Source organism: Nesoenas mayeri, assembly GCF_963082525.1.
Source record: "Nesoenas mayeri genome assembly, chromosome: 23".
In the NCBI taxonomy this organism is placed as follows: Eukaryota; Metazoa; Chordata; class Aves; order Columbiformes; family Columbidae; genus Nesoenas; species Nesoenas mayeri.
This window is the reverse complement of record NC_137574.1, coordinates 207,084-233,883: the sequence shown is the minus strand read 5'-3', so window position 1 is coordinate 233,883 and position 26,800 is coordinate 207,084. Positions and strand designations below refer to the sequence as shown.

The following is a 26,800-nucleotide window of genomic DNA, read 5'->3' as shown; positions in this document are numbered from 1 at the left end:
GTTGACTGCCCCTAACGACCCTGTTCTCCCTGATATGCCTTGAGATGGCACCAAGGAGAAGTCGTTCCATCAGTTTCCCAGGGATGGAGGTGAGGCTGACTGGTCTAGAGTTACCTGGGCAGCCCTCAACCTTTACCGCTTCAACCATCCCCTCCTTGTCAGTGAGGATGAGGTCCAGCGGGCACCTCTTCTAGTCGGCTCCTCCGCCCTTTGCATCAGAAAGTTCTCGTTGAGGCTCTGGAGGAACCTCCTGGACTGTGGCTGCGGCCGAGTCCTTCCAACAGACATCAGGGAAGTTAAAATCCCCAGCACACGCAGGGCCTGTGGCTGCGAGGCTGCTCTCAGCTGTCTGCAGAGGCCTCCCCCTGATCTGGTGCCTGTGATAGACACCCACAATAGCATCACCCTTGCCAGCTGCCCCTTCACTGTCACCCATAGACTCTCTGCTTGCTCCTCATCCGCCCCTGGACAACACTCAACACATTGTAGATTTGAGTGAATGCATTGTAAATGTCCCTTAAAATCCAAGGGACAAAATATTGCCTTATGGAAATACTGTTGTGGTCCAAAGTAATAATGTCATTCCAAGCTGTAAAGGACTGTAAGGCCTCCTTTTTCCTGTATCTGTTCATGTGTTTTTAAGGAATCATGATGAAAGTGAAGATTTAACATCTTTAGTTTGGGTTGAGTTGTTTTAGAGAGAGACCCTGATGTAATTCTGGTAGTTGAGTCCTTAGCAGTTCTAGGCTGGTTTCTTTGAACAGGTTGTGAAATTTAGTGTCATGATCTGATTTTGCAGTTCCTCCACCCAGTCCAATAACTGCCTAGTTAATTGCTCTAACTAGTTGACATTGTTCCACTGCAGTAGTTGGTGGATGTCTTTTCTGTTCTGTAGATCCTGGATTTTGGCCTGGCCCGACACACAGACGATGAGATGACCGGGTACGTGGCTACTCGATGGTATAGGGCTCCTGAGATCATGCTGAACTGGATGCATTACAACCAGACAGGTAATACATTTAACTGACATGAGGCTTTTCAGTTTCGGAGTTGTGGAGAAAAGAGGTTGTCCTTTGTACGTGCTCCTTTCCATAAAGGAAAGAAAACAGTATAAGTTGGTAGTCATGTTAATCAGATTTCAGTAAGGGTGATTAAAAGAAGGAAGGCTTAGATCAGTATTCGAACCACAGTCTGCCACATGTAAGGTGAGAATCGTTGAGACAGCATTCACAAGATTTAAAACTTGAACCTTTGAAACAGCAATCAGCAAAATATCGTCTGCACTTATCCCTTACTTGAAAAACCACTGTGCTAGGAAAAATAAGTGAATGCATCTGGATGAGGAGGAGGTGTGTTTCTAGGAAGCTGCAGGGAATACACTGAAAAATGTCTGGAGTTACGGTGTGAAGAAACGCTAAAAAGCATATAAATCTCCCTTTCCTCTCTTAGCCACTTCTTCACAGTTATATCTTTCTCGCAATTTCCGGTATATTCTGAGCAACGTGCAGCTTCCCTACAATACTTCCAGATCAGGCATGGAGAAGAAGATAAAATTCTGGGAATAGTTCTTGTAGGATTAAAGCATATGGATTAAAGAAAATAATGTGTGACTCTGATTTCTTAAGTCATTACTTTTTCTTCTCTTTTCCTCTTGCATGTATATGGACTCATATCTACAGTATAATAGTTGGTGGTTGTTTGTGTAGCATTTATGTAAGGCCATATGCAAATTCATTCCTCAGAGTCGTCTTGAACAGGCGTCTTCCTCTTTGATGGTACAGATTCCTTCCCAGCTCTTAGGTGTTCAATGCGTGTTGTGCTCTGGAAGGAAAGTTTGCCTGATCTAGTATTCTGTTATTTGGACAAGTATTAGATGATGCAGACTCTGAACAATATCAGTTACCTTGCAACGTATCTCAGATTGTTTCAACACCATAAGACTATTTAAGGATAAAGTTGTTTGTACTTGTTGGATAGAGTGATTCTATTGCGATTTTATTTTTCTCCATTATGTTGTTTTGTTCTTTTATTTTATTTTGTTCAGTTGATATTTGGTCAGTGGGATGCATTATGGCTGAACTGTTGACTGGAAGAACGTTGTTTCCTGGTACAGACCGTATCCTTTAAAAGTAATATATTTTCCTGAAATGGAAGTCAGAGATCTTTGCTTTCACACACTTCACAAGGAAAGATGTTCTGCGTTTGTTTGGTTGCGATTTTTTTGTTTGTTTGTAAATTAATGGCTTCTTTAATCACAGTACAAGGAGGTGAGTTCTTGACTTTGTTGCATGTTAAACAGTCACAGTGTGCAAGAAGGCAAATCTATTCCTCTTTATTAGTATCACTAGAATTACGTGTTTTTTGTTTATGGGAGTTGCTTTCCTTTATTTAAATTCATTGCTCTTTGTAGAAAATAACTGCATGGAGTAGGCTGTCTGCTATGAATCCTTCCACGCTTCAGGTTTCTAGCGAATGTGAGGCATCCCTTCCGGCCTCTCCTCTGTGTGCTGGTTCTGTGCTGTGAAAGCAGCGGGTGTGCAGATTCTGTAGTGCCAAGCATCTCGTACCAAATTGCTCTGAAATGTTTAGGTTCTGCTTCCATGCTTGAGCTTAAACAGATGGTGAGCTTTCTTTTGCTGTATGTTTGTACTAATGTGAAAAATCAAGCTTGAATAACATCTTCTCAAAACTATTTCTTTGCGTCACCAAGGTGGGCTTGTCGAGGGTTTTGATTGTGGGGTGACAATAAAAGTGTGGCAGGTGTATTGATGACCTCCTCTCCCCCCTCCCCACTAAGGACAGGCGGTCGGGAGGGGAGGAGGACAGAGCTGGATTCGGTCTCTCACTAGGGCTCGGTTCCAGGACGACTCGCGAGGTCCTCTCCTAGTGTCGGCCATAAGCAAAAGGCAAAAAAAGGACGAGACCCTTGTGATCTCCCACTTTTATATGAAGTATTCACGTGACTGGAGTGTTATACACAGTTGGTCAGTTTCTTGGTCACCTGTTTCTCGTTGCCCATCTGGAGAGATGCGAATCTGTGCTTATCAATAGCTTCCATTTCCATTGCTACGTTTACCAATATATGGATCTTGTTCTCCAGGAAAATGCAGCTAATATGACAGCTTTAGCTGACAGGCAAATTCACTAGAAACTTGTTTTTTAACTAAACCAGGACAGGGCTGGATAGGACACTTTGACATATTTATGCGTTCTTCATGAATTAAGCAAAATGGTTATCTTCCAAGCCTGAAAAAATTATTTCCAACTCTGTTGTTAGCTGTGAATTATAGCAAATAATGTCTGCAACGCAAAATAAAGGTTACTTTTAGAATCTGAATTGTTAGCTCTGTCACATTAAGGTACTTTACTAATTTATATCTCCTAGCAGATGCTTGTGATTCTTTACCTTAAATGCTCAAATTCTTTTGCAAATGGTAGTAACACTTCTGAATTAAGTGCTTTTTCTGTTCTGACTTGGTTAGATTTTAAGAAAAATAAGACCCAATTCTCTCCCATTGTAAATAAAACTTTGTAGTGCTACAGTTGTTACAGTTTGTGTGTTGATCCCTACTTTAAGTAATGTACCTGCTGTTTGAGCAGGAGGCCAGAACTGTAAGGGGAGCAGAGTTTGTGGTTATGGGTCTGATTTCTGCATGTAACACCTTTCCAAGGATCTAGAAAGGCACCAAGCTGTCAGCACTCACTCTGGCTTAGCTGGCTTCTAGAGGCAGCGAGGAGAAGGAAAGTAACAATGGGCTCTAGCTGCTTTGTTTCTTGGAAGGCTTGTGGTCAGTGGGCAGAGTCCAGCTGAGGCCTGTGTGCAGTGCAGGGCCTCAGGGGCAGTGCTGGGGCCCGTATTATTCAATATACTCATCAATGATTTGCACGAGGGAATAGAGTGACTGTCAGCAAGTTTGCTGGTGACACCAAGCTGGGAGCAGTGGTGACACTGGAAGCTGTGCTGCCATCAGAGACCTGGACAGGCTGGAGAGTTGGGCAGGGAACAATTTAATGAAATAGAACAAGGGCAAGTGTAGAGTCTTGAATCTGGGCAGGAACAACCCCAGGTTCCAGTGTAAGTTGGGGAATGACCTATTAGAGAGCAGCGTAGGGGAAAGGGACCTGGGGGTTCTGGGGACAGCAGGGTGACCATGAGCCAGCACTGGGCCCTTGTGGCCAGGAAGCCAATGGGACCTGGGGTGGGTTAGAAGGGGGTGGTCAGTAGGTCAGAGAGGTTCTCCTGCCCCTCTACTCTGCCCTGGGGAGACCACACCTGGAATCTTGTGTCCAGCTGTGGCCCCTCAGTTCCAGCAGGACAGGGAACTGCTGCAGAGAGTCCAGCGCAGCCACCAAGATGCTGCAGGGAGTGGAGCATCTCCCGTGGGAGGAAAGGCTGAGGGAGCTGGGGCTCTGGAGCTGGACAAGAGGACACTGAGGGGGGACTTGTTCATGTTTACAGATGTCTAAAGGGTGAGTGTCATGAGGATGGAGCCAGGCTCTTCTGGGTGACAACCAGTGATAGGACAGGGGGTAATGGGTTCAAACTGGAGCACAAAAGGTTCCACTTAAATCTGAGAAGAAACTTGTTCCCGGTGAGGGTGGCAGAGCCTGGCCCAGGCTGCCCAGGGGGTTGTGGAGTCTCCTTCTGTGCAGACATTCCAACCCGCCTGGACACCTTCCTGTGTAACCTCGTCTGGGTGTTCCTGCTCCAAGGGGGATTGCACTGGATGAGCTTTCCAGGGCCCTTCAACCCTGACATTCTGGGATTCTGTGAAATATTTATATGTGCCTGATTTTTGGAGAAGGTTTTAAGAATTTCCAGATTTAGATCCTGTTGGGTACTTCTGGGCTCTTAATAGTTTCTTGGTACCCGCAGGTTTTGCTGAGACCTGTGTTCTTCCTGCAGTGTCACTATGCAATTGCTGGCTTACTGACTTTGCAATTAATATTAACATGCTTAATTCAGTGTATATTTACTCTGCTCCTAGTAGGTAAGGATAGCATATATCGAAATCCACTGCAGTTCTAGGGAATTGACTTTGCAGTTGGAGGCAATGTGACTATGTATTCTGTATGTTCCGGAAGCTGGATACTGCTGCCATTTGACATTCTTGCTATTTGATCTAAAGACATGAATTTTCTCAATGATACAGCTTTACATTTCCAAAGTGAAATAGATAGCTATAGAATAGGTAATGCTTTTTCAGGATGATCGTCCTCCTGTTCAGGTGATTCTCCTGTTTGAAATACTGGTCCCTTTCACCAAGGATTTAGCAGAAATGCTGTGGTGTTATTTACAGTCCATCAGATACTGGTGGCCCAGAGATTCATTTATTGCTTGTAAAATCAGTAACTGTTTTGACATAGTTTTAAGGGCAAATATAAACATTACAGAAACAGTCTGAAATTGCTAGCAGGTTTTGAAGAGCAGCCGGGAGGGTAATTCAGAGAAGGGAGAGTATTCTTTTAATGGTTTTAAAAACATTGGGTTTCCTTACTGCTTTGAGTTTTAGACATAAAACTGTGTCTGCAGTGGATTTTTTTTCCCCTCAAGTGTGTGTTGTGTCACTGATGCCAAATGTTTAAATACACTGCGTTCCTAAAGAGGACGGCTCAGATGGGCACATGGCCTGGTGGAAGCTCTGTTGTGGATAAAACATTCTTTGCACATGCAATGTTGTATCCCTTGAGCTTCCTACATAGAGGCTTTGGGTCTGAGCCAATGCTGAGTTCCTTCTGGTGCTGGTCAGGGAGCTGCTGGGGCGCGCACGTGTGTTTGGGTGCAGGGATGCTGCAGTGTCGAGTTGTTTTCTTACTTTCTAAGTTTTAGAAGTGGCTGAATCACCTTGGAAGGTGTTCACAAAACGTCTTGACTTTTTAATATTAGCCCCTGCACTTTTCAGCCTCCTGCTTTACTTCGTCCGTCACTAACACAGCCTAATCCTCCTAATTGCTTCTGCGCTGGTGTGGGGCCTGAGAAGGGTGAGCGCAGAACTGAGCCGCTGCCAGTGGTGCGAGAGCTTTGACTTGTGCTCCTCGATAGCTGAGGATTCAGCGATCGATTCAATGTATATGGAGTATTTGTAGACAAGTTGTTCAATCTGTCTGATGCAGACGGAGTTGTGTTATAAGGGGGTATTCAACTGTAAGCAAGAAGAATTAATACAGTTTGCTTAAAATAGCTTTTCCGTCCAGGCCTTGGCAGGCATTAACTTTCAACATTGACAGGCTGATATGTTGCGCTTTTCATTTTGATTTGTCCCAGCATTTTCCTTTATGGTCCATCATTAGATATTGATCAGTTGAAGCTCATTTTGAGACTCGTTGGAACGCCAGGGCCTGAGCTTTTGAAGAAAATCTCCTCAGAGTCTGTGAGTTTACACTTCAATTGTAATATCTGCCTTTCTGGAACTCCCAAATTTGTGTATTGCCCTCCTGTAGTCTACCTGTAGTATGTGTTGGGATTTATTTTGTGTCATCTTTCTTCCTTTTTCATTCTTTGCTGTTGGATGGCTTTGAGTTCATATGCTGTGTGTATTTCATCTTTATTCGTCTTCTGCCTGTGCTATGATTTCTTCCATATTTTTATTATATTGCTTTGTGACTTTTTTTCCACTTTGTGGGTTCATACTTGGTGATGTATTGTATGATCAGATGCTGCTGGGGAAGTATTTTTCACAGCTAAGAGCTTGAGGCTTGTGTCAATTATTATTTCTCCAGATTGCGTATGTGAGGATCGATCCTAACCAGAGCAAGCGTGTTATCCTCCGAATGCGCACAATCCCTTCTGTAGTGTGAGAAATTCCTGAAACGCTGCTGCCACCGTCTTTGTTTTTGTAGCATAAAATCCAAAATGCCTTTTAGGTGCTTTCATGTGGCAGCTGTTTCCAGGGCACACAGTGTATAGTCTGCTGAGAATATAACTAACTGTGCCGTGTATTTAAAGGATGTTGCTGTACGGGGCCCTTTTATCAAGGTAACAGCAAAAAGCTTTCTGCAGTCTCCTTTTTAAAGGGTGACCACTGTTTTCAGCCATACTGCCTCTTCTACATTGTTCTAATCTTGAATTGTGCACTTCTGCAAAGACAGTGTTAAATGGCATTTAATTTTACATGTTTTTGAAGGTGAAGTGTGTAAAAGTTGGAGCAAGAGATGCCGCAACAGTGCGGATGAACGTAGTGAGCAATGAGTTGTGCAGGGGGACGTGCAGCACACCTCAGCAGGTCCCTGCTGGTTCTGGTTTGTCGTAGAGGAGCCGTGCGGTGGAGAGTGAAGATTATTTTGTACTGCAGCTTGTGTTCTTTCTCATGTAACAGTGACGATAAATGCCAAATGTGAGGTTAGCTTTGAATTATATTTGATGAAGGTATGCCTGCGGTACAAGTTGGAATCAATTGGACAATTTACTGAATATCACAGCAGTTTAAAAAGCCCTGGAAAGGTTAGAACTGAATATCACAGGGTGCTTTGGGTGCCCTGAGAAGTGACCTTAAGGGTAGTCTGCTATCTGAAGTGCCGGGGATTGGCGAGGGAGCAGCTCGGGGCTGGCTGGGTGAGGTGAAGGTTACCGTGCACACCTAGCACTGGAGGGGTCTTTTCTCGGGGCTGGGTGAGGTGAAGGTTACCGTGCACACCTAACACTGGAGGGGGGTCTTTTCTCGGGGCTGGGTGAGGTGAAGGTTACCGTGCACACCTAACACTGGAGGGGGGTCTTTTCTCGGGGCTGGGTGAGGTGAAGGTTACCGTGCACACCTAACACTGCAGGGGTCTTTTCTCGGGGCTGGGTGAGGTGAAGGTTACCGTGCACACCTAACACTGGAGGGGTCTTTTCTCGGGGCTGGGTGAGGTGAAGGTTACCGTGCACACCTAACACTGGAGGGGGGTCTTTTCTCGGGGCTGGGTGAGGTGAAGGTTACCGTGCACACCTAACACTGCAGGGGGGTCTTTTTTTTTCCTTCCCCCAAGATTGCACAGTAAAAAAAAAAAAAATAATTGCTCTTGGCCAGTTCCAATTCAAGAGTCCGATTAAAATAAAAATACAGTCAAGTACTGTTTCTACTATTTTTTTTCCATTTTCTGGAGACAGCAAAACTATGACGTGTTTGAGGGCCTTTGGTGTATCAGTAACAAATTCTGTTTTCTGCTGTGTTACTTGGCTGGCTCTTGCTTTCTCTGTTCACTGACACTAGCTGACTCTCTGATGCAATGCTAATGTCTTGCTAATTTTGCATTTATTGCCTTCTGTAGCCTTGCCCACATATCAAAGTGCATTCAAAGCTGTTTAGAAGAAGGTGTCATTTGTGAGCCCATTTCAGTTTGCACCACAAGGAACTTAAGTACTTTCTATGCAGCAAGAAAAAAACCGTGGTAACCAGTGCAGAGGATGCTATTTTTGTTTCATTTTAATTTTGTTCATTGCCTGAGGCTGTTTGTAGCTGCAGCAGCCTAGGAAAAAATTTTGAGGTGTAGCTTCAGCCAAAGGAAACATCTGTTCTGGTGGATGAGAACAGCGGGGAAATGTGAACGCAAGCATGCTGTAGTATGATGCTATTTATGGTGGACAGAAATACTTTCTGTAATGACACTGTTACCAACTGATCAGTAATTCTCCATTGTTTTAAGTGTTCTGCTAGTGCAGTTGCTAAACTTTTCACAAGAATTGGAAAAAGATTAGTGGACTCTGCCTGTATGGCTCTTGCCTTGTGGTTTGTAGGAGAGATGCTTTGTATGCAGCTGTTTTTCTGTTTAAAATGGTTTCTGCACTGTTTTTAACAAAGCCCTTGACTAGGCACTTAAGATATTAACCAGCTTCAGCAGATCATGCGTCTGACGGGAACACCCCCTGCATATCTCATTAACAGGATGCCCAGCCATGAGGTGAGACCCGAGCAGATGAGCGGGCTTTGCAGGGCAGGTCTTCACTTGCTGCTTTCACTGCTTCTGTGGATGGTCTGCTCGCATGTGGCATGGGGTGGGCAATCACTCACGCACAGACTGCTCAGGAGAGCTTGGATGGGAGTTGTTTTGCACTGTGTGCCACATTGTGGGGCCTCCCAGCAGACACGGGGCTGCACGCAGCCGTACCGGCCCCGAGGCAGTCAGCCCTTGTGGCACCTCTTTGCTTTTCAGTCTTGCGTGAACCCCACGTCTCATCAGCTCTTCCTCTGCCGTCTTGAGGGGCCTTTAGTTGGGAAGAGATAACAATGATGGGCTGAGTACTAGAATAAGAAAAGAGAAGGCAAAGCGAGGAGACAAACCATAACAGCCAGTGCTTTAGGATGATTGAAATGTACTATGGATTGTATTATGCTTCAACAGAATATTTATTTTCACAGGCAAGAAACTACATCCAGTCTTTGTCTTACATGCCGAAAATGAACTTTGAAAATGTGTTTATTGGTGCCAATCCGCTAGGTAAGGCTTGCTTTTTAAATGTTGTGCTCTTCCTGAAGCTGGCACGGCCTGGAACACCAGGGCTCTTCCCAAAGTTTTGTTTGGAGTGCAAAGTAGTTCAGAACAGAGCTGAGGACGGCTTCCGAAGTTTACACAGTATGTGTGGGCTGAGGTATAAGAGGAAGAAATTGTGGATGACGGGTGGGTCCTGAGAAGCTGCAGATTCCTTGTAACATTGGGCTTTTATGAGCTTACGTTTTGGAACACAGCCTCACATGGCTCTCTATATAAAATCCTTCTGTGTTTTGGTGCTTTTACAGCTGTGGACTTGCTAGAGAAGATGTTGGTACTGGATACAGACAAACGAATTACTGCAGCGGAAGCGCTGGCTCATGCCTACTTTGCTCAGTATCACGACCCGGATGATGAACCAGTGGCAGACCCCTATGACCAGTCTTTTGAAAGCAGAGAACTTGAGATTGAAGAATGGAAAAGTGAGTTTGAGGGACGGGTGACAGAGCCAACCCGATTCCCTTGCGCTCTGTTCCAAAGCTGTGGTTCAGCTAAGCTGTGCTAGTCAGAGGCACAAAAGAAACTGATAAAAACATGGGCATCCTGTTTGTTCTGAGGTCCTTATATACTGAGTGAGTCTGTCACGTGTGGCGCACCTAATTAGCGTAATCCCTGGTAACTAATTATTGCTATGAGCATACAAATCTGTAGGTGACATGGTTGCTTATATCTTTGTTTTCAAACTTATTCACATTTCCCCAATGCTCTGGAAGTATCTTGTCTATGTTAGTCTCTGAGAATGGTGTAACCATTCATTTTCTGCTCAGTTAAACCATGCTTTTTCCTTAAAATAGTATTAGAACCTGTAAGATTATTGCAGGTTTTCTTGCATGAGGGATGTCTTCAGTACTGCCTATTAAGTTTCTGTCATGCTTTTCCCACCAGGCCTGACTTACGACGAAGTAATCAGCTTTGTGCCCCCCCCGCTTGACCAAGAGGAGATGGAGTCCTGAGAAGCTGCTCTTGTCTCTTTGCCCCACGTCACTGTGAGGGGAAGGCCTTTTCCTACGGACTCTCCAATTATTGTTCAAGTGCCTCATCACGACGATGTTCTCCTTGGTGGAGGGGTTCTGTGTGTGTTGAACTGGGGAGGGAGGGGGGTAAGAAAGCTGAGTCTATGTGAGTGTGCCGCATGCTCTCCTGTGTCTGCGCGGCCCGGGGCAGGGCCCCTGCGGCCCGCTCGGCTGCGCGTGGGTCCTGCCGGAGGAGCTGCGCTCGGCCGCTGCTGGGCCAGGCGGGAAGCTGATGTGTGAAGTTTGGTTACAATTGTTGCCATTTATCAATTCTTCTACAATTAAGGTAACCTCAAAATAATAGAGGTTGGTTTATAGGCTGAGAGGCCTGTTTTCTTCAGGGCTGATGTTGGGGTTGCGGGATGTCCTTGTTCGGTGCCAGATTGCTGATGTACATCCAGATCTTCCTGGTACAGTAGAACATACAGGCCTTCCAGTGTCTGATTCTTGGGACATGAAAAGGTTTTGTTTGAAACTGTAAATATGTTTGTGCCTTAAATTGAATAGGGAGAGAGGGAAAGCAAGTCTGGAGTGGAAATCTCTGACGCTGCTGTTTTTCAGGGCGAAGGCTCCCGGATAGCCAGGCATGATGTGATCAGGAAATAGCTTTCCGAGGCAAGAGCCTCTACCCCTGGATTGGGTATTTCTGTATTTTTCCCTCTTCCTTTTCTCTCGTTCTGAGGCTCCCCAGCATTAGTTCCCAGGAGATGGAGTCTGGAGAAGATTCTTGCTAGCCACACATTTCTGTATTTTGTTCCTTAACAGGTGGGTGTTCGTGCATGTTGTAGCTGTATGTGCATGTGAAGCTTCTTGATTTTTGTAGTTACCTTTTGGGGGATGGCACTGGGTCAGTTAAATCATCAGTGAACTGTTTTACTGAGTACCTCAGCCAGTGCCATAAAATCATAGCATCCTTCCTCTTGTGCCACAGCTCATTGTGAAATACCCGCCATTCTGGAGCTTTGATGAGGAAAGGGTAAAATGTAGGGCATATAAACATGCGCGTTTTGCTTTGTTCTGACCTTCTGGTTTAAGAGGAGGAGAGCTTGGGACCGAGGGTTTCCTGCGCCATCAAGTGTAAAAACTCTTCTTCAAAGAAACAGCTACAGCATCTTGTGCCAAAACGTAAGTTATTTTCTGAAAATATTTTTTTTTAGGAGTATTGGAATCCAAAGCAAAGAAATAAGCATTCATAAAACCACAATCTCCCTTTCACTCTCTATATCAATAAATATTTATATATAGAAAACTAATATTTACCAGAGGTTTTTTTACCCTCTTATCTAAGAGCTTCTTGGCTGTTTTTTAGCAGGTTGATCTCAGCCTGAGGAAACGTGAAAAGGGAGTATGTTTGAATACAAATATTGTGTATTTTCTAGTAGGACTCTGCGTGAATGAAATGCCAGAGCTGAAGGGAGGTTTCTCAGCGTGTTTGTGTGCTGGAACCGTACCCGGGGAGCCCAGGAGCCCGATGTTGGGGCTCATGGGGTGGATGACTTTTAGACACTGGTTTGTTGCAAGCATCCTGTGTGGACAATATACCTGCGTAGGTGAGAAAAAAGGCTTTTTTGCAGTATTTTGTGTTCTTGTTACCGATGGGACAGAGAAGGAGCTGTTTGTAGAGGTTTTACCCCGTGTTTGAAGAGGCAGCACAAATGGATGGGACACGGATGATAAAGCCATTGATTCTTCCTAGGCTACTTTCCAGTGATCTCTTCAGGTCAGACACTTAATTAAGGTCTGGGGTGAGATGAAGAGAGTAGTTATTTCCTGCTCTGGGATAAAACTCTGCTCAGCCCAACAAAATCAAGACAGTAAACCTCTCTTTTCTGCTGGACCAGCAGTCCAGGTATCCAAATGAAAATATATATACACTATGTAAACCTACAGCAAGATTATTTTTATCAGCCATTTTATGTGTAGATGCTACAATGTGATTTTATGTGGAGATACTGCTAAAGATTTTTAAAAATATAGATGTTGTGTGTGTGTCTGTGTGGGTGCGTGAGTGGGAAGGTTTCATTCTGTGCTCCCTGCCTCAGCACAAGGCCTAAGGTACAGGAGGACTCGCTTCAAAGACAAGATCTGCAATTTTGTTTCTATCCATGAATTTTGCTGTAATTGGTTATGCCAGATAAGATGTCACGATACCACTGGTTAAAAATAAAACCTATTTTTCAGATTTACTGTGCTGATGGTATTTACAAACCTCTTGCAGTAACGGGTTGTTGTCAGCACGGTCTGAATCTCTCCTTCGTGTCGTTACGGGATCCCGTCTGCCGTGGCTGGGGCAGCGGGCCAAGGCCGCGTGACTTGTTGATTGGTTCTGACGCTGGGCTTGTGTCCATGTTTGTCCCAAGTGAATTATTTGCTACTAAAGTGGCTCGGAGTCCAAGCACGAGTAGCAGACACAGAAAAATAGTTGTATTTTATGTTTAGTATAGGGAAGTGCTTATTCGACACAACAGACCAGCGTCCTGCTACTTGCCCAACCTGGGACCTTCCCCAGTACAGCTGGTTGGTGTGTGTTTGCTCTTTCGAGGCGATTTGGTTTTGCGTTCCCGCTCCCTGGGCTGCGCTGGCGCTGGGGCGGCGCTGGCGGCAGCGGGAGCGTCGTGGGTCGCTGTAGTGGAGGTTTTCTGACTTTCACCTGGAAGAATGACCAGTGTGTGTTCCTCGCACTAACCAAAGCCTCAGTAAAGCCGGGTGGTTTGTGCTGATCCAAGCCCGGTGGCAGATGGCCAGGAGGTGTGTGGCTGCGCAGCAGCTGATTTCAGTGAGTACAAAGAGAAGTGCGGGGGTGTTGGCGACGTAGCAGCTGCTTTCCTGGTTGTTTTCACCCTCTGCTTGCCCTGGTACGAACTGAGAGGTGAGGGGGGAAAAGCCTGAACGGGGGACCTGTCATTTTTTTTTCTGGGAGAAAAAAGAAATCCAAACCACACAAGATTTACAATTCCTGAATGTGTTGCCCTGCTTAGCAAAAAAAACCAAACAAAAAGACCCCCCTAAAATCAGTGAGAATTGACTTGGGAGCAAAAAAAAACTACATCTAAAAAATCAAATGACTTAAGGGTTTCTGTTCGATTTGAATCAGTCACTTGAATTAATTCATCTTTCTACAGCCAAGACATGCCCTAGATATTTGAAACTCCTTAATTATGTGCTGATTACCTGCATGTGCACGCATAGTTGAGCAAGAGTTGTGCTCATAAAATGACAAATGAGTTACTTGTTTGCTTATGTACCAGGAGTTTTTGCTATAACACCTCTTGCTCACAGGTGTATTTATAAAACCAAGCCAGTTGCCAGTTTATTTCCTTACTGTGCTGCTGCTACAGCCAGGGCTTATTTGCAGGTATTTACATAAGCAAGGTTTAAAAATTTGCCACAGCACCTTGTCCATAGTTTGTGTTTTATTATGGAACAGCAGGCCTCACTGTGCCTATTTGAAGGTCGTAAGGGCCAACGCCAATATGTGTTGCTGCAGTTGCCTGTGAGCACATAAAATGAGTCTTTCCTAAAACCCTGATGGTGCTTTTCCAGTAATTCCTATTTATCGGTAACTTGGCTCTGATGTTGCTGCACAGACGCGCTTGAGGCAGGGACGTCCTTGTGGGTTAGGCTGTGGGTGAGGGCTGGTGGGCTCTGAGCACACTGAACGCAGCTGCGCTGGCCTGGTGAGGCACAGCTTAGTCACTTCCTTTGGGAAGTATGGAGGATGCACCCACCTCCTGTGGGAGCCCCACCTGAGCCTCCTAAAGTTGGAGTAAAATGTTCAGGCATTTGCTGCTTACTGGGAACAGACCTTGTTGCAGGCTGGGTGTGCTGGTCTGGTGTGGTACCAGTAGGCACAGCAGAGAACTTGGGTTTTGTGCTGCTCAAGAACACCCAAGAAGGGATTAGACCCGCTGGAGGAAATTAAACCAGAACCAGCAAAGCCTTGGGCACAAACAGTTCTCGGGATGGTCCCAAATCACATATGCTCCTCAGCTTCCTTGCTGCAGTCACCTGTACTAAGGTGGAGAACCTCATCCTGCTTTTACCACATTCCCGTTCTGCTGAGAAACCAGGCTTGGGAGAAAATCACCATCGCTTCCTTGCTCTTCGGTGGATTTAACACTGTTGTGTCCTTCGTCATGAGCCTGGAGCTGTCTTCCATCAGCTGGACAGAAGAATGTCCCAGCTTGTCTGACGAGGTGCTGTGGCTTGTCCCCCAGATTCCCCGGCTCGACAAGTCCTTACTCATCCACTTGCTCAGAGCAGGGATTTCAGGAGGCCCCCTCTGAGCCCCACCAGGACATTTCTGGGCTGCTGGCCTGGTGGAAGCAGGAGCAAAAGAGCTGTGGGTGACAGTGGGGTTCCCAGAGGTGTCCCTGCCACGGGGCGGGGTGCTCTGCACCTGTACCGGAGTCCAGAGGCACCTGTACAAGACTGAGGCGTGTCAGGAAACCTGATGCCTCACCTCCACGGATGTGGAGGCGGAGGGAGGAGGGCTCAAAGACATGTCCCTTCAAGTTCGCAACAGCTGAAAACCAAGAAGGAAACTCACTAGAGGTGTTTTTTTAGCAGTGCAGGAGGCCTCCAGTCCTGCTCTCAGCCCAGAAGCCCTCCCATACTCCAGTACTCTGGGGGGGCAGCTGTCCTGCCCCTGCCGGGCGATGAACATCGCAAGGAGAAGAGGCTTTTACAGACAGGAGGTGAACAAAACCCTCTGGGAGCTGCCAAGGAGATACACGTCCCTCCACCCCGTGGGGTCCGGAGCCTACGGCTCAGTGTGGTGAGTGGGGTCCTGCCTGCACGGCAGGCAGCAGCAAGGGGCAAGGTGGGGGTGTTTAATGTATTGTGCCGGGGGGCAAATGAGGAGGTGCCTGTTGGCACCCCTCCATTAGGAAAGGCCATTTGCATGTGTGATGGAGTTTTGCCTCCCGCTCTGGTGTGGGCAGCGGGTTGCAGGCTTGGTCGCTTGAAGAAACTGAGATGTTTCTTCCTGTGGTCACCCCAGGTGGGCAGAGAGGGGAAAGTTTCCCCCCTGAGCTCCCTTGGCAGGTGTCCTCGGGCAGCAGCTCAAGGACCAGGCAGGCACAGGGCTGCCACGTGCAGTGCGGCAGCTTGGGGTATCACCGCTTCTGAGCTGCCTTGGTCTGAGCTTGTGTTACGGGAGGACTTCGGTCTGGCAGGGATTTGTAAATGATAACAGAGGTGGGTATTGGAACAGGGGTGGAGTGTCCTTGCTGCTTTGTCTAAGGCAGCTGATGCTGGGCTGATAGGACCCTGCCTTGATACTGCTTCCAGCTTGAAATCATCAAATAGACATTATTGTAAACCAGGATCAGTGACTGTGACTTCCTTCCCAGCTGATTATAATCCTCAAACTGCAAGAGAGCAGCATGAGCTGCTGTAATTAGTCAGTTCATCAAAGGTGGCTGTAGTGAGAGTACACAGAAGTCAGATCTTGTTTGGTTTACACTGACGAACTGGAGGAGATAGGTGACTTTTTGATAGGTTAAATGTGAAGCAGTCCATTGATAGGATCTGAACGGAGCTCTTGTTTCATAACATGCAGAGATAAATAAAAAAATAAGGCATGTTCCCTTTTGTAGGTGTTGGGCAAAGTCTCTCTGACTGTCCTGGCACGGATCCTGAAATCCTGGGACCCAGGCTCTGTCCTGGTCCCCTGGCTGCGATTTGCAAGGAGTCACCCAGAGATTTCTTTCTCCACTTTACTGTCCAGGTGCATTTAAAGCTTCTGAAACGCTTAAATAAGTCCTGCAAAATCAGACAAGGTTGAAGACATTCTTTATATCTGTACAGTGTTTTCTGGGTTTTTCCATAGTGCAAAGCAGGAAGACTAAAACAAAACCAACCCAACCAACCAAACCAGGCCAAAAACCAGGAGATAAGTCCTTCAAAAATTTCTTTGACTGCCAGAAACAACCAACCAACAAAACAAGCGTTTCACCCAGGGAAATTTTCAGTCACTCTGGAGATGCTGGGGGGAGGGATGAGTGTTAAAAGAGCCCCAGGGAGTGGAGGTGTCACATGGATGGTGCTCAGCAGGGAGGTTTGGTGCTGATTCCTGCACAGAGCGGAGGTGGAAGTGTATAGAGACAGGATTTGCTGTCCTCTGCTGGGAATTGCTAGGAAGCTTTCCTACCGCGGCAGCATTCAAAGCTGCCGGCTTTTAAGCCTCCTTAAGCAACTGAGAAGCTAACTCAGGCGAAACAGTGAAGGTGGGTTTCTTTCCTCATTAATTCTGCCAAAATCTGTAGCGATTTGGCTTCCGGCTGAATGTAACTGTGGAAAACGAGTTTTCTGACCCCTCTGATGCTGGTGTTGCTGACCTCTGCCTGCCTGGTGTCATCCCCAACTTCAGCCATTCATTAAACCTGTGCTGGGAAAAATGTGGTGAGCTCTCCCAGCTGAATTAACTCTCAGCTGTGCCTTTGGGTGGGGGACAAAGCAGCGCTGTCTGTGCTGGGTAGGCAGAAGCTCCATCATCCCAGCTCTTGGTTGAGTGGTGAGGTTCGACGCTCTGCCGGTCAGCAGCTGAGAAGGCCCGTAAGAACATGCACCCTCAGATTAGGAAATCTGCCCTGAATTCAGCAGAAGCTGTTTGATTACATGGTTCTCGTCCCTTCCTCTGTCTTCCCTGGCTCCTCGAAGAACTTTACACTGTGCTGCCCCCTCTGCTGACACCTACTGAAGTCCTGAAACTGGAGGCCTCTTCCCTGCCCTCCTAAGATACCCCATGTCATCTGCAGCACCAAAGATGCCTCGTGTGGCAGTTCCAGCCCTTCCTTTGCTTTTCCTGGCTGAATGCACTGATGAAATCACCATCACACCTCTCAAAGGATGTGTCTGCTCTGATCACCTTCATTCAGAGCAGTGGCCAAGAGCAGGGAGGTTGCCTGATGGTACTGGGGAGACTGTTGAGAGCTGTTAATAGCCCAGACTGCAGGAGTGTGCACCTAAATCTGATCACTTGTGGCTGACAATAGGATAAAGCTGTGCAAGAGACTTCCAAAATTTGCAGCAAGGAACTGATACCCTCAGCACTAAACTGAAGGGAAAGCCATGCAGAGTGGGATATTCCCCCATCTTCTACTGTAATCAGCCCTAAACTCAGCAAAATGCACCTTTATAGATGGCATTTCCCTGTTTATGGAGTCTTGTCTCTAAGTGATGGCTCTGGAGGTCACAGTAACCAGTCTGTGTCCCCAGAGCCTCAAGGCAGGAGCGGTGGCCGGAGTTGCGCGCGCTGCGGCTGGTGGGGCTGAGCCACGTGTCCCTTCTGAGGAGGAGGCAGAAGCGTCTGCGAGGCTGGAGGGTGTGTGCGAAGTGCTGGTGCTGGCGTTCCTGTGGGCTCGGGTACTCTGTGCAACTGAAGCCGTGGGACTGAACGTGTGATTTAAAGCCCTTCCATTTCCCCAAGATAAGGGTTTACAAAGCGGTGAGAACTGCTCTGGAAACCCACAGCGAGATTTGGCAGGGAAAGCCCTTTCTTCATCTGTTTGCCTCTTGGAGGGGTCAAGGAAGGTCTGAGGCACCAATCTGTAATGGGGTACACTGGCACCACCCAGAATCCCTAATTACACCTATCTCTGCCTGAGGACCTCCCTCCCCACTTCTTACCTGGTGAAACCTGGGGCATCCTTTGCCATCTGATCAAAGAGGCTCCAGAAGTAGAGAAAGTGTCGTGGGATCTCCCTATCCAGCCGCAAACAGCAAACGTGACCCGAGGGAATAACATGTCAGAACTCCAGCAATGGCTGTTGTACCATGTTTTCCTTAGCTTTATAAAAGACTATCCTTTTCAGCCAGAATGCGTTTACACAGAAGCACACATAGAGCATTAAAGATCCCAAATGCAGGAGAATTAATTCCAGCAGCCTGTATTGTCAGTGCATGACATCCGCTGTCTTGGCTCCAGAATACAGCAAAGGTGGCTGGTGTACCTTAAAAGACAACATTCTCCAAGCAGATGGCAAAGCAGAAATTGCCTTATGTCCATGAGTTAGAGGACCAGGCAGAGTTAGAACTAATCCTGACCTTTAACCATTTGTGTTTCCCTCTTCTCATGGCTCTGTTAAGCTCCAGCTCATTTCTGCAGGTTAAGGGGAATAAAAATGAGTCACTAATACTTTGCTTGGTATCCTACCTGGTCCTCCAAAGACCATGGGCTGTGGGCTGCTGCCCAAACTCACAGGGTAACTTCTACGTGTGCAAAGCTCCATGGGGTTTCTCAAAGGGCATCTCTTTGCTGTTCTTCTGTGAGCTCCAGAATTAGCTCTTCTCTAGGTAAAATTTGTCAAAACATACCACCAATGTCAGAACTGGGTTTTACTTGTCTGCCACAGTTCAGCCATAGACAAGAAGACAGGGGAGAAAGTGGCTATCAAGAAGCTCTGTCGCCCGTTCCAGTCAGAGATCTTTGCCAAGAGGGCATACAGGGAGCTGATGCTATTGAAGCACATGCAGCATGAAAATGTAAGTACTCCTTTCTCTCCACTCCTGATGAAACAAGGGGGTTTTCTTGCCACCCAGGAGCAAGTCCTTTCTGGTGGCATCACCTTTATTTTAATTGAGAGGTCCTGACATTTGGCATGTGCGGGCAGTCTCATGGTTTAACTGCTGTCTGCTGTGCCCAGTTGGCACCAGGCTGAAGCAGATGTGTAATGGGTGCTCCTGTGTATTAGTAAGATGAAAAGCAGCTGTGAAGCATAGTGAGGAGGAGTCGGATTCCTCAGATGGAGTTCCTGGTGCTCACCCACATGTGTGGTGCTAATGGAGAGCTGCTACCCAAGTCCTGTGTGCACACCCAGTGCTTTCCAGGTTTAAATTTGGACATTTCTTCTCCATAAGGTCATTGGGCTGCTTGATGTCTTCACCTCCGCTGCCTCCTACCAGGGATTCCAGGACTTGTAAGTTTGGAATTCGCGTTTGCTCTGCCTAGACTGAGCCTTTGCCCAAACCACTGGTGACTTAGCAGCAGGATAACAGATCAGGTTGAGGTGCACTCCAACAGGGTGACTTGAAAAGGGGCCAGACTAAAGTCGGACATCCCCAAGTAAGGAGGAGAATCAAAAGCACAAGTCAGTTGCAACGGCTAAAACACCCAGAATACATAACATGATCCTGTGCCATGCTCACAGCTGGGAGAACACAGTATGTATAGACCAATGCATGTAACGAAGAGGCAGTACATTCCATGGTGTGTCACGTGTAGTGTGATCCATGCTAACACACGGCCTGTGTGATTGCTGAGCTAAGCAGCTGCAGTCAGAAAAGGAAAGGTATTCATCAGGCCCTGGGGTAATTAAACTGAGAATTTTAAAGATCCAGCTTTCTTTTTATCTTGGTTCTGGCTGGTTTGGTTTTTTTTTGGTGTTGATGGTCAGGTTGAATGGGTCATTTTCCCTCCCCATCCTTGGGCACAAACAGGGTTTGGGTTTTCTGGATGATGCCTGGGGATCTAGTGGCCTGCAGGAAAAGTGTTTGAAGACTTTCAGAGCAGTTCCTGCTGGAAGACCATTGACTAATTAGCAGTCTCAGCAGGCAACCCGAAGACTGAAGGAAGCTAGATGTTGTCTTCCGAAGCATGGCTGCAGAACATTACAAAGACAAATTTAGTGGCCAACACAGCAGTTTTGCAAGACTCTTTAAAGCTGTGCAAGACGTTTCGGTTCCCTGATGGGGTAAGACCATCCAGAACTGAACATCACTTGAAGTCTACAGTAAACTAATTCAGGATCACTGAGGTTCAGAAGATCCTTGTTCTTCCTTGACATCAGGTATCTGATTTGAGGGGAGGAGAGAGGACAATTTTCAGAGCAGGCTGAAACCTCAGCATCCTTGTGGCTATGCTAGGAACATTGTCACAAAACCTCATCTTAGTTACAGTAAGTTAGTTACACAGCCAAAAAACCCAAAGTGAGAACAAGGCTAGCCTGGTGCCCTGTGTTTTTCTTATAGACTCAAGGGCCTTGTCTTACTGCCTTTTAGCTACCTGGTGATGCCATACATGCGGACAGATTTACAAAAGATCATGGGACATGAATTCAGTGATGAAAAGATCCAGTACCTGGTCTACCAAACGCTTAAAGGGCTGAAGGTAGGTGGGTCTGGGGGAGTTTAGTGACTCCTCATGTCTCCCCTACACATCACCTCTGGGTTGGCTGTAACAAACCCCCCTTCCAATGCTGTATAGGAAGATTTGGGGGGTTTATGGCATCCCTTGAGAACAGATATTTGCTGTTGAACTACTCTTGTTCCAGCATGCATCAGTCAAAATGACTGCTCATTCATATCTGTCAATTGGATATTGAAGCAATTGTCAGTCGCAGACCCTGGGACGGTTTCTATGTGACTTGCCCACACCCTTAGCAGAACTCTGCACAGAAAGGAAGAGGCTGGCAGCAACAGGACCTTCTACTGGATTCAGAACAGAGGCCTTCTAAGGAGAAAACAGAGGGAATGATTTTCTATTCAGTAAAATAAGGAAGGAATATGCTGTTTTCACTGGCTTTGAGAGAGCAGAAAGCAATCCCTGCAAACCCTGGGATGCAGAGACTATGTCTTAATGCTGCTCTCTGTAACATTTGTCACCTTCATTCAGAGCAGTGGCTTAAAGGCGTTAATGAATTCACCTTAATAACACCTTTCCCCAGATCACTGTTATCTTGAGTTTAAATAAAGGGGGGAAGAACACACAGAACGTTCAACTGGTGTGATAAAAGCCACAGTAGATTTTTGCAACTCAAATCTGATTTCCAATTTTGTGTTTTAACTATGAGATTTTTTTTTTCCACATAGTTGAACACCCAAACCAACAAAGTTTTCATGTTCCTATCTGGATTCCTGATGGCTTATATAATTTACGCTATTAGTTTACTTGCTCTAAGGAAATATTACTCCATACCTCTTCTTCTGCTCTATGCCTCCTCTTTAGACTTGGCAATATCATTGTAAACGCTGTCAGAAGTTCAGCGCAAAGATTTCTTTTCCAACTGCTGCCCTGGGGCCTGGGACCCGCTGCAGGTGGCAGCATTGTGTTCTCAGCAAGTTTGTGTTTGTAGCTCTTGTTTCTCTGCTGGAGAACAGAAAGTCTTGTCTGCTGGTGCTCACGTTGTGGCTCTTTTTATTGCAGTATATTCATTCAGCTGGCATCATCCACAGGGTAAGTTCATATGTGCTATGATTCTGATTTTTGTCTGTTTAGGAGAAACACAGCTTGGTTGTAAAGTTAACAAAATCCTAAACATCATTTCACTAACAGCCTTGTCTGCTCTAAGGTCTCCTCCTCCCTCTTCTCCCTCTTACACCCTGTATGTGTTTGGATTTGCTCATTTGTGCGTAACTTTGAGGTAATGCTGTATTTTCTGATGCATTTTATGATTATTTTTTGAATTAAAACCTTTTCAGAAAAAAAAAATAGTAATCTAAAGCTGTACGATGTAGCAGACATGGTGTCTTTGCTGTATTGATACTGGACTTGGGATATTATGGGACTCCATCAAAGGCAAGCAGAGGTTTGGCTGAGGCTCATGTTGATGTGTTGCAAATCAAAACTTCCTTATTATTCTGCTCTTGTCTGTTGTAGGACCTGAAGCCAGGCAACTTGGCTGTGAACGAAGACTGTCAGCTAAAGGTAAGTGGAATAGCACCATGTTGTAGTGTGTAGCATATTAGATGGCGGAGGAACTGCTCTGCCAGCAGGAATACCGGCGTTTAGGCACTGTCGTGTTTCCTCTTGCCTTCTGAGACCTGATTCAAGGCATTTAATTACTCAGAGGTTGCAGGCAGTGGGAAATAATCACCTGCTGATGTAACTTGCTGAATCAGGGCTCAAGACTTGGAATAAACATCCTGTCACCATAATTCCTGTGGCACAGCAGTTCATAATGACTTCCTACTGCTGAGCAATACTTGCATTAGGTGAATGATCCCTGAAGGATAACTACAGTTACTCTTTGGTTCTCATTGACGTGATGGTTGTGATTCCAGACAACGTAATTTTCAGTATTGCACTGAAGGGTTTCCTTGCAGCTCGCTGGTGCAGTGCTCTAGCACACGTTTTCTGCAATGTATGTTACAGGGAATGGCTCCGTTGCCTGTAAAGGTTGGGTCAAGCCATGCTCATCTCCAGTATTGAGGGAGAGGCCACCCCTATCAGCTGCAGGGTGTTTTAACAGGAAATGGTGAGTCATGGTGGCCTGGGAGCATGCCTTCACCTCTGGATTATAGAATAACTTACTTACATAAAGCTTCAAGAGAGGAAGTGACCTTTCAGGTAGCACGCAGCATCGATTACTTCTGCAAGATCTTTGCACAACAACTGGTTTTGAAGCCAGCTTGCGATTTATGGTGGAATTAAGAAAATTAAGAACTTGTTAGTTCTTTGAACCATCCTGTGGGTGCCCGTGGTGTGTAGCTGGAGCTTCCTTATTATCTGACTAGATCCGCTTTGTTTTCTCTTAGAAGTAGATTCTTACTTGCTCGTAGGATTTCTCTTTTCTTTCCTTCCCTTCCTTCTCCCTTTTCTTTTGGTGAACTGCAGATCTTGGATTTTGGCTTGGCCAGACATGCTGATGCTGAAATGACTGGCTACGTGGTTACACGCTGGTACAGAGCCCCAGAAGTAATTCTGAACTGGATGCACTACAACCAGACAGGTGAGCTGAGTTGCTTCAGCGGTATGAATGTCCAGTGACAAGCCAAGGGATCCTGCTGTCATGCCTGGGTCAAATCTCATGTAATTGTCCAGATGTTTTTTTAGTTTATCATCAGTGTCCCCTGGGGTGGAACAAGTCCCAAAGCTGTTGCATGACTCCCAAAGCTAGTGCCTTGGGGAAATGATGAGAGCAGAGGTTTTGACAGCCTAGAAACAACGTGGGAAGGTGGGAAGGGGGAGTGAAATTTAAATCACTGCCTGCTGCAGACTGAAAAAGCAGGTGAGAGCCCCAGAGATCGTTACTTCCTTTTACTGTCCTTTTTTTTTTTCTCTCTCCTTTAACAGTGGATATCTGGTCTATTGGCTGCATCATGGCAGAGATGCTGACTGGGAAAACACTTTTTAAAGGAAAAGATTGTATCCTTTGAAGCTGAACCTTTTCCCTGGGTAGGGGGGTAATAATTCTTGGCATGTGTAAAAGAGCTTTTATGAAATAAGCTACTGAGAGAAACAGGTGTCAGTCTAGTTTACCAGGAGGCAATCACAGGGACCTGTGGGTCTTTTTGGTGAGGAAAACACAGAGGGTAGGAAGGGACCAAGCCACCCTTAGAAACACACCTCTGTGTGGGCCACGCGCGTTCAACCTTGTGCAGCCACAGCTCCATGCCCAAACCTGAGGGCACGTACCCTGGCAGCATTGTGCCAGCAAAATTATCTGTTAATGAAAATGGCATCCTTGGAGGAGAGCCTTGGAGCTCTTTTTGTCAGTTTCATGAGTCTCCACTTGTGCAGTTCTGTTGGGTCTGTATCATAACCTACTTGTAGCTCGCTCGGCTCCTCAGGCTCTCCTGCACCCAGCCCGCAGGCTGAGCGGGTGGGGGTGCCCAGGGCTCACTCCTAAATGGGTGATCTTTAACACGGCCTGACAGACCTAGATCAACTGACTCAGATCCTGAAAGTAACAGGGCATCCAGGAGAAGACTTCATGGAGAAGCTGGAGGACAGAGCGGTAAGAAGGTTCGCTGTGGCTCCAGGTCTCGCTGGCAGAGGTGTGGTGGGGAGAGGTTAACTTGGCTGTGTCTTTGAGATGGGAGAGATGTTGTTTCTACAGCAGTAGAGAAGCCACAGCAGTCTCTTCCCCCTTGGCAAAGAAGTGGGGTACTGCCACATCTGATGGATTTGGCATTGCGTGTGGATTGCAATGACTCCTGTGTGAGGTGCCTGACACCCCAGCAAGCCACCAACCTCCTCCTTTCTCCAGTTTGACCCTTAAATCAGGAATATTTCTGTATCTCCTTGCAAACTGATCACTGAAATGTGACATCTGGGATGATTTGCTGTTTGTTTGCCTCAGCTCACCTGAGTCATGAGATGCAAAGCTGTATTTCCCAACCCCCTGGCACTTGTGCATGTGCAGTAAATGTCTGTGCTTTCCCTTCTGTTTCAGGCCAAGAGTTATATCAAGTCCCTTCCTAAAATCCCCAAGAAGGATTTGTCTGTGCTTTTCCCCAAAGCCAATCCTCAGGGTAGGTAATCTCCAGCATTTCTCACAAGTTTTCACAGCTGGAAAGGAGCCAGGCGGACTGCCACAGCTGCAATTTTCTTCCTTCTCTTTCATGTGACTTCTTGCTTCTTCCTCCCTTGCAGTTTGTGTCTTGCTCCTCCCCAGGGTAAATATGTATGAATTAAAGCAAAATTATTCTTTATTGGCATTAGAATTGCAATGTTCTGCTGTCCTTTGTAATTTACTTGATTTTAAAAATTATTTATTTAATTTTAAAATGACACAGCCTGTAACATACAATATTTAAGGAAGAGAGAAACTTCTGACTCTTGTATCAACAAGCCAGAAGAGAGTGAGTGCTGTATATAACGGGGTGTCCAGGTTGCGGGATGCAAATTATGAGAATAGGACAGTTGCATTATTATCAGCTCCACTTGGTATGACAGTTGGGATGAATTTTGGCTGATACTGGCTTCCAGAGCTTGATGGTTGTAGCCAAGCACGTGATATTAAGATCAGTAGCATTTAGATTAAGAAAAACCCCAAGCAAACAAACAAAAAACCCCACAAAACGCAACAAACTCTTCTTTTTTCATTATTATTTCCTAGCCCCACATCTAAGACACCATTTGTTCTGATGAAGTACTGGGAGAGCCCCACAGTCCACTTAAGTAATTTTTAATTTTATTTTTTTTTTTTTTTGAGTGCAGCTTAGAGCTCAACTGTTGTTTGAACACCTGGATCTATTGATACTTAACAGGCAGCTGAGATGTGCAATTTTCAGTGTAAATACTGATCTCTTATAAGGAGTTCTTTTCCCAAGCAGATTAGACGTGAGAAAGAGCAAAACTCTTCTAAAAGCTGAAAGGAAGAAAGCATTAAGCTGTTAAAACCAAGGGGGAATGGGGCTGACCAGTCGGTATCTGAGTTTCCTGCCTTCCTGTTTACCAGGGACATATAGACTTAAGACTACTTTGAGTTGTAAGGGTCAGAGTGAAAGCAAATTATTAAAATTGAAAAATATCTTGATGTTACTAGCTCACTGTTTATGTTCCTGCAGCCCCATCTGTGCAGCAAGGCTTATTAAAGACTAATCTGTTATTTTCACACAATTTACATGCCCACTTCTGCTAGTAAGAGCTCCCTGAGGCTGCTGTTGGGCAGATTTTGCATACCCACTGAAAGGAGCTCCACGCTACCTTGGCCAGGTTGAGGAATTTCTCCTTTTCAGGTCTGGAAAGGTAGTACCAGAAACACTAGTCCCATCACTGGGTTCGCGCACAGCATGCCCGTTCTCCGTTGTACCCTGCTTAACCCCATTCCTGTCTTCTCCTACAGCAGTGGACCTGCTTGACAAGATGTTGCAGCTTGATGTGGAAAAGCGCCTCACAGCGACGGAGGCGTTGGCTCACCCCTATTTCGACCAGTTCCGAGATGTTGAGGAGGAGACAGAAGCACAACAGTCCTATGATGATTCTCTGGAACGTGAAAAGCTTTCAGTAGATGAGTGGAGAAGTAAGAAGTTTTATCTTCTTTGAAGTTCCTGTCTAGCGTGGGACTTTCCTGCCTCTCTCTGCTTCCTGTGCACATGCTGAGTAAGGCTGTAATTGCCTCTCAATGATTGTGTACATCTCCCTTTCCTTGCTCTCTTGCTTTCATATATTCAGCAAAGGTCTCTCCATCTCTTCAGCCAGACTTTTTCTTTTTTTCCCCTCTCTGCTTTGTCTTTCTCTTCCAGCTTGTGCCTGCCATATCGTCTCCACTGATTACCTCCTCTCCACACATATAATGGTCAAACTTAATTTGTGTCCTCTAAAATCCTGTATGCTAGTGATATTCACAATTAGTTTTCTTTCTGTTTTTCAAGAGCATATTTACAAGGAGATCTTGTCCTTCAGTCCCATTGCACGGAAGGACTCAAAGAAGCGAAGTGGGATGTCATTGTAGCAACTGGTATGGCTCTGGCCAGGATTCCATTCTCCTGGATGACCGATGGGATTTACTCCACGCGACCTTGCTGGTGGCCAGCATTTGGCCTTGTGGGACTTCTCTGTGTGCAAACACAAGGATGACACCATGCTGTGGGCATCAGACTTTTTTTCTCCTGAGCCCAAACAGTTTTCAATGCAAAAGATAAATATATTCTCA

The 26,800-nt window shown here is 46.1% G+C and overlaps 2 protein-coding genes across 11 annotated transcripts in view; both read left to right on the top strand.

Moving 5' to 3' along the window:
* The window catches only part of MAPK14 (mitogen-activated protein kinase 14), a 19,666-nt gene extending 7,006 nt beyond the window's left edge, over positions 1 to 12,660 (top strand). The window contains exons 7-12 of one of the 2 annotated variants that reach the window (XM_080358391.1): positions 896 to 1,010; positions 2,045 to 2,116; positions 8,798 to 8,877; positions 9,336 to 9,414; positions 9,714 to 9,887; positions 10,351 to 12,660. In XM_080358391.1, coding sequence (XP_080214517.1) covers positions 896 to 1,010; positions 2,045 to 2,116; positions 8,798 to 8,877; positions 9,336 to 9,414; positions 9,714 to 9,887; positions 10,351 to 10,418 — 588 coding nt within the window. In that variant the 3' untranslated portion in view covers positions 10,419 to 12,660. Of the gene's footprint in view, positions 1 to 895; positions 1,011 to 2,044; positions 2,117 to 6,291; positions 6,372 to 8,797; positions 8,878 to 9,335; positions 9,415 to 9,713; positions 9,888 to 10,350 lie in introns of both variants that reach the window. The other variant, XM_080358390.1, reaches the window with a different exon arrangement.
* On the top strand, positions 11,221 to 26,800 carry MAPK13 (mitogen-activated protein kinase 13; the record flags this gene model as incomplete). 9 transcript variants are annotated; one of them, XM_080358387.1, is made up of 14 exons in its annotated part: positions 11,221 to 11,243; positions 11,514 to 11,603; positions 15,048 to 15,255; positions 18,836 to 18,965; positions 19,341 to 19,399; positions 20,481 to 20,589; positions 21,625 to 21,654; positions 22,078 to 22,125; positions 23,035 to 23,149; positions 23,494 to 23,565; positions 24,078 to 24,157; positions 24,596 to 24,674; positions 25,991 to 26,167; positions 26,520 to 26,800. In XM_080358387.1, 12 exons carry the CDS (start codon positions 15,137 to 15,139, stop codon positions 26,597 to 26,599), a joined length of 1,098 nt encoding a protein of 365 aa, XP_080214513.1. In that variant the 3' UTR covers positions 26,600 to 26,800. The 9 variants fall into 9 exon arrangements, with proteins under 9 accessions (XP_080214513.1, XP_080214512.1, XP_080214507.1 ...); XM_080358386.1 differs by lacking the exon at positions 11,221 to 11,243 and adding an exon at positions 14,469 to 14,674 and having other exon boundaries at positions 11,512 to 11,603; XM_080358384.1 differs by lacking the exons at positions 11,221 to 11,243; positions 11,514 to 11,603 and adding exons at positions 11,893 to 12,028; positions 14,469 to 14,674.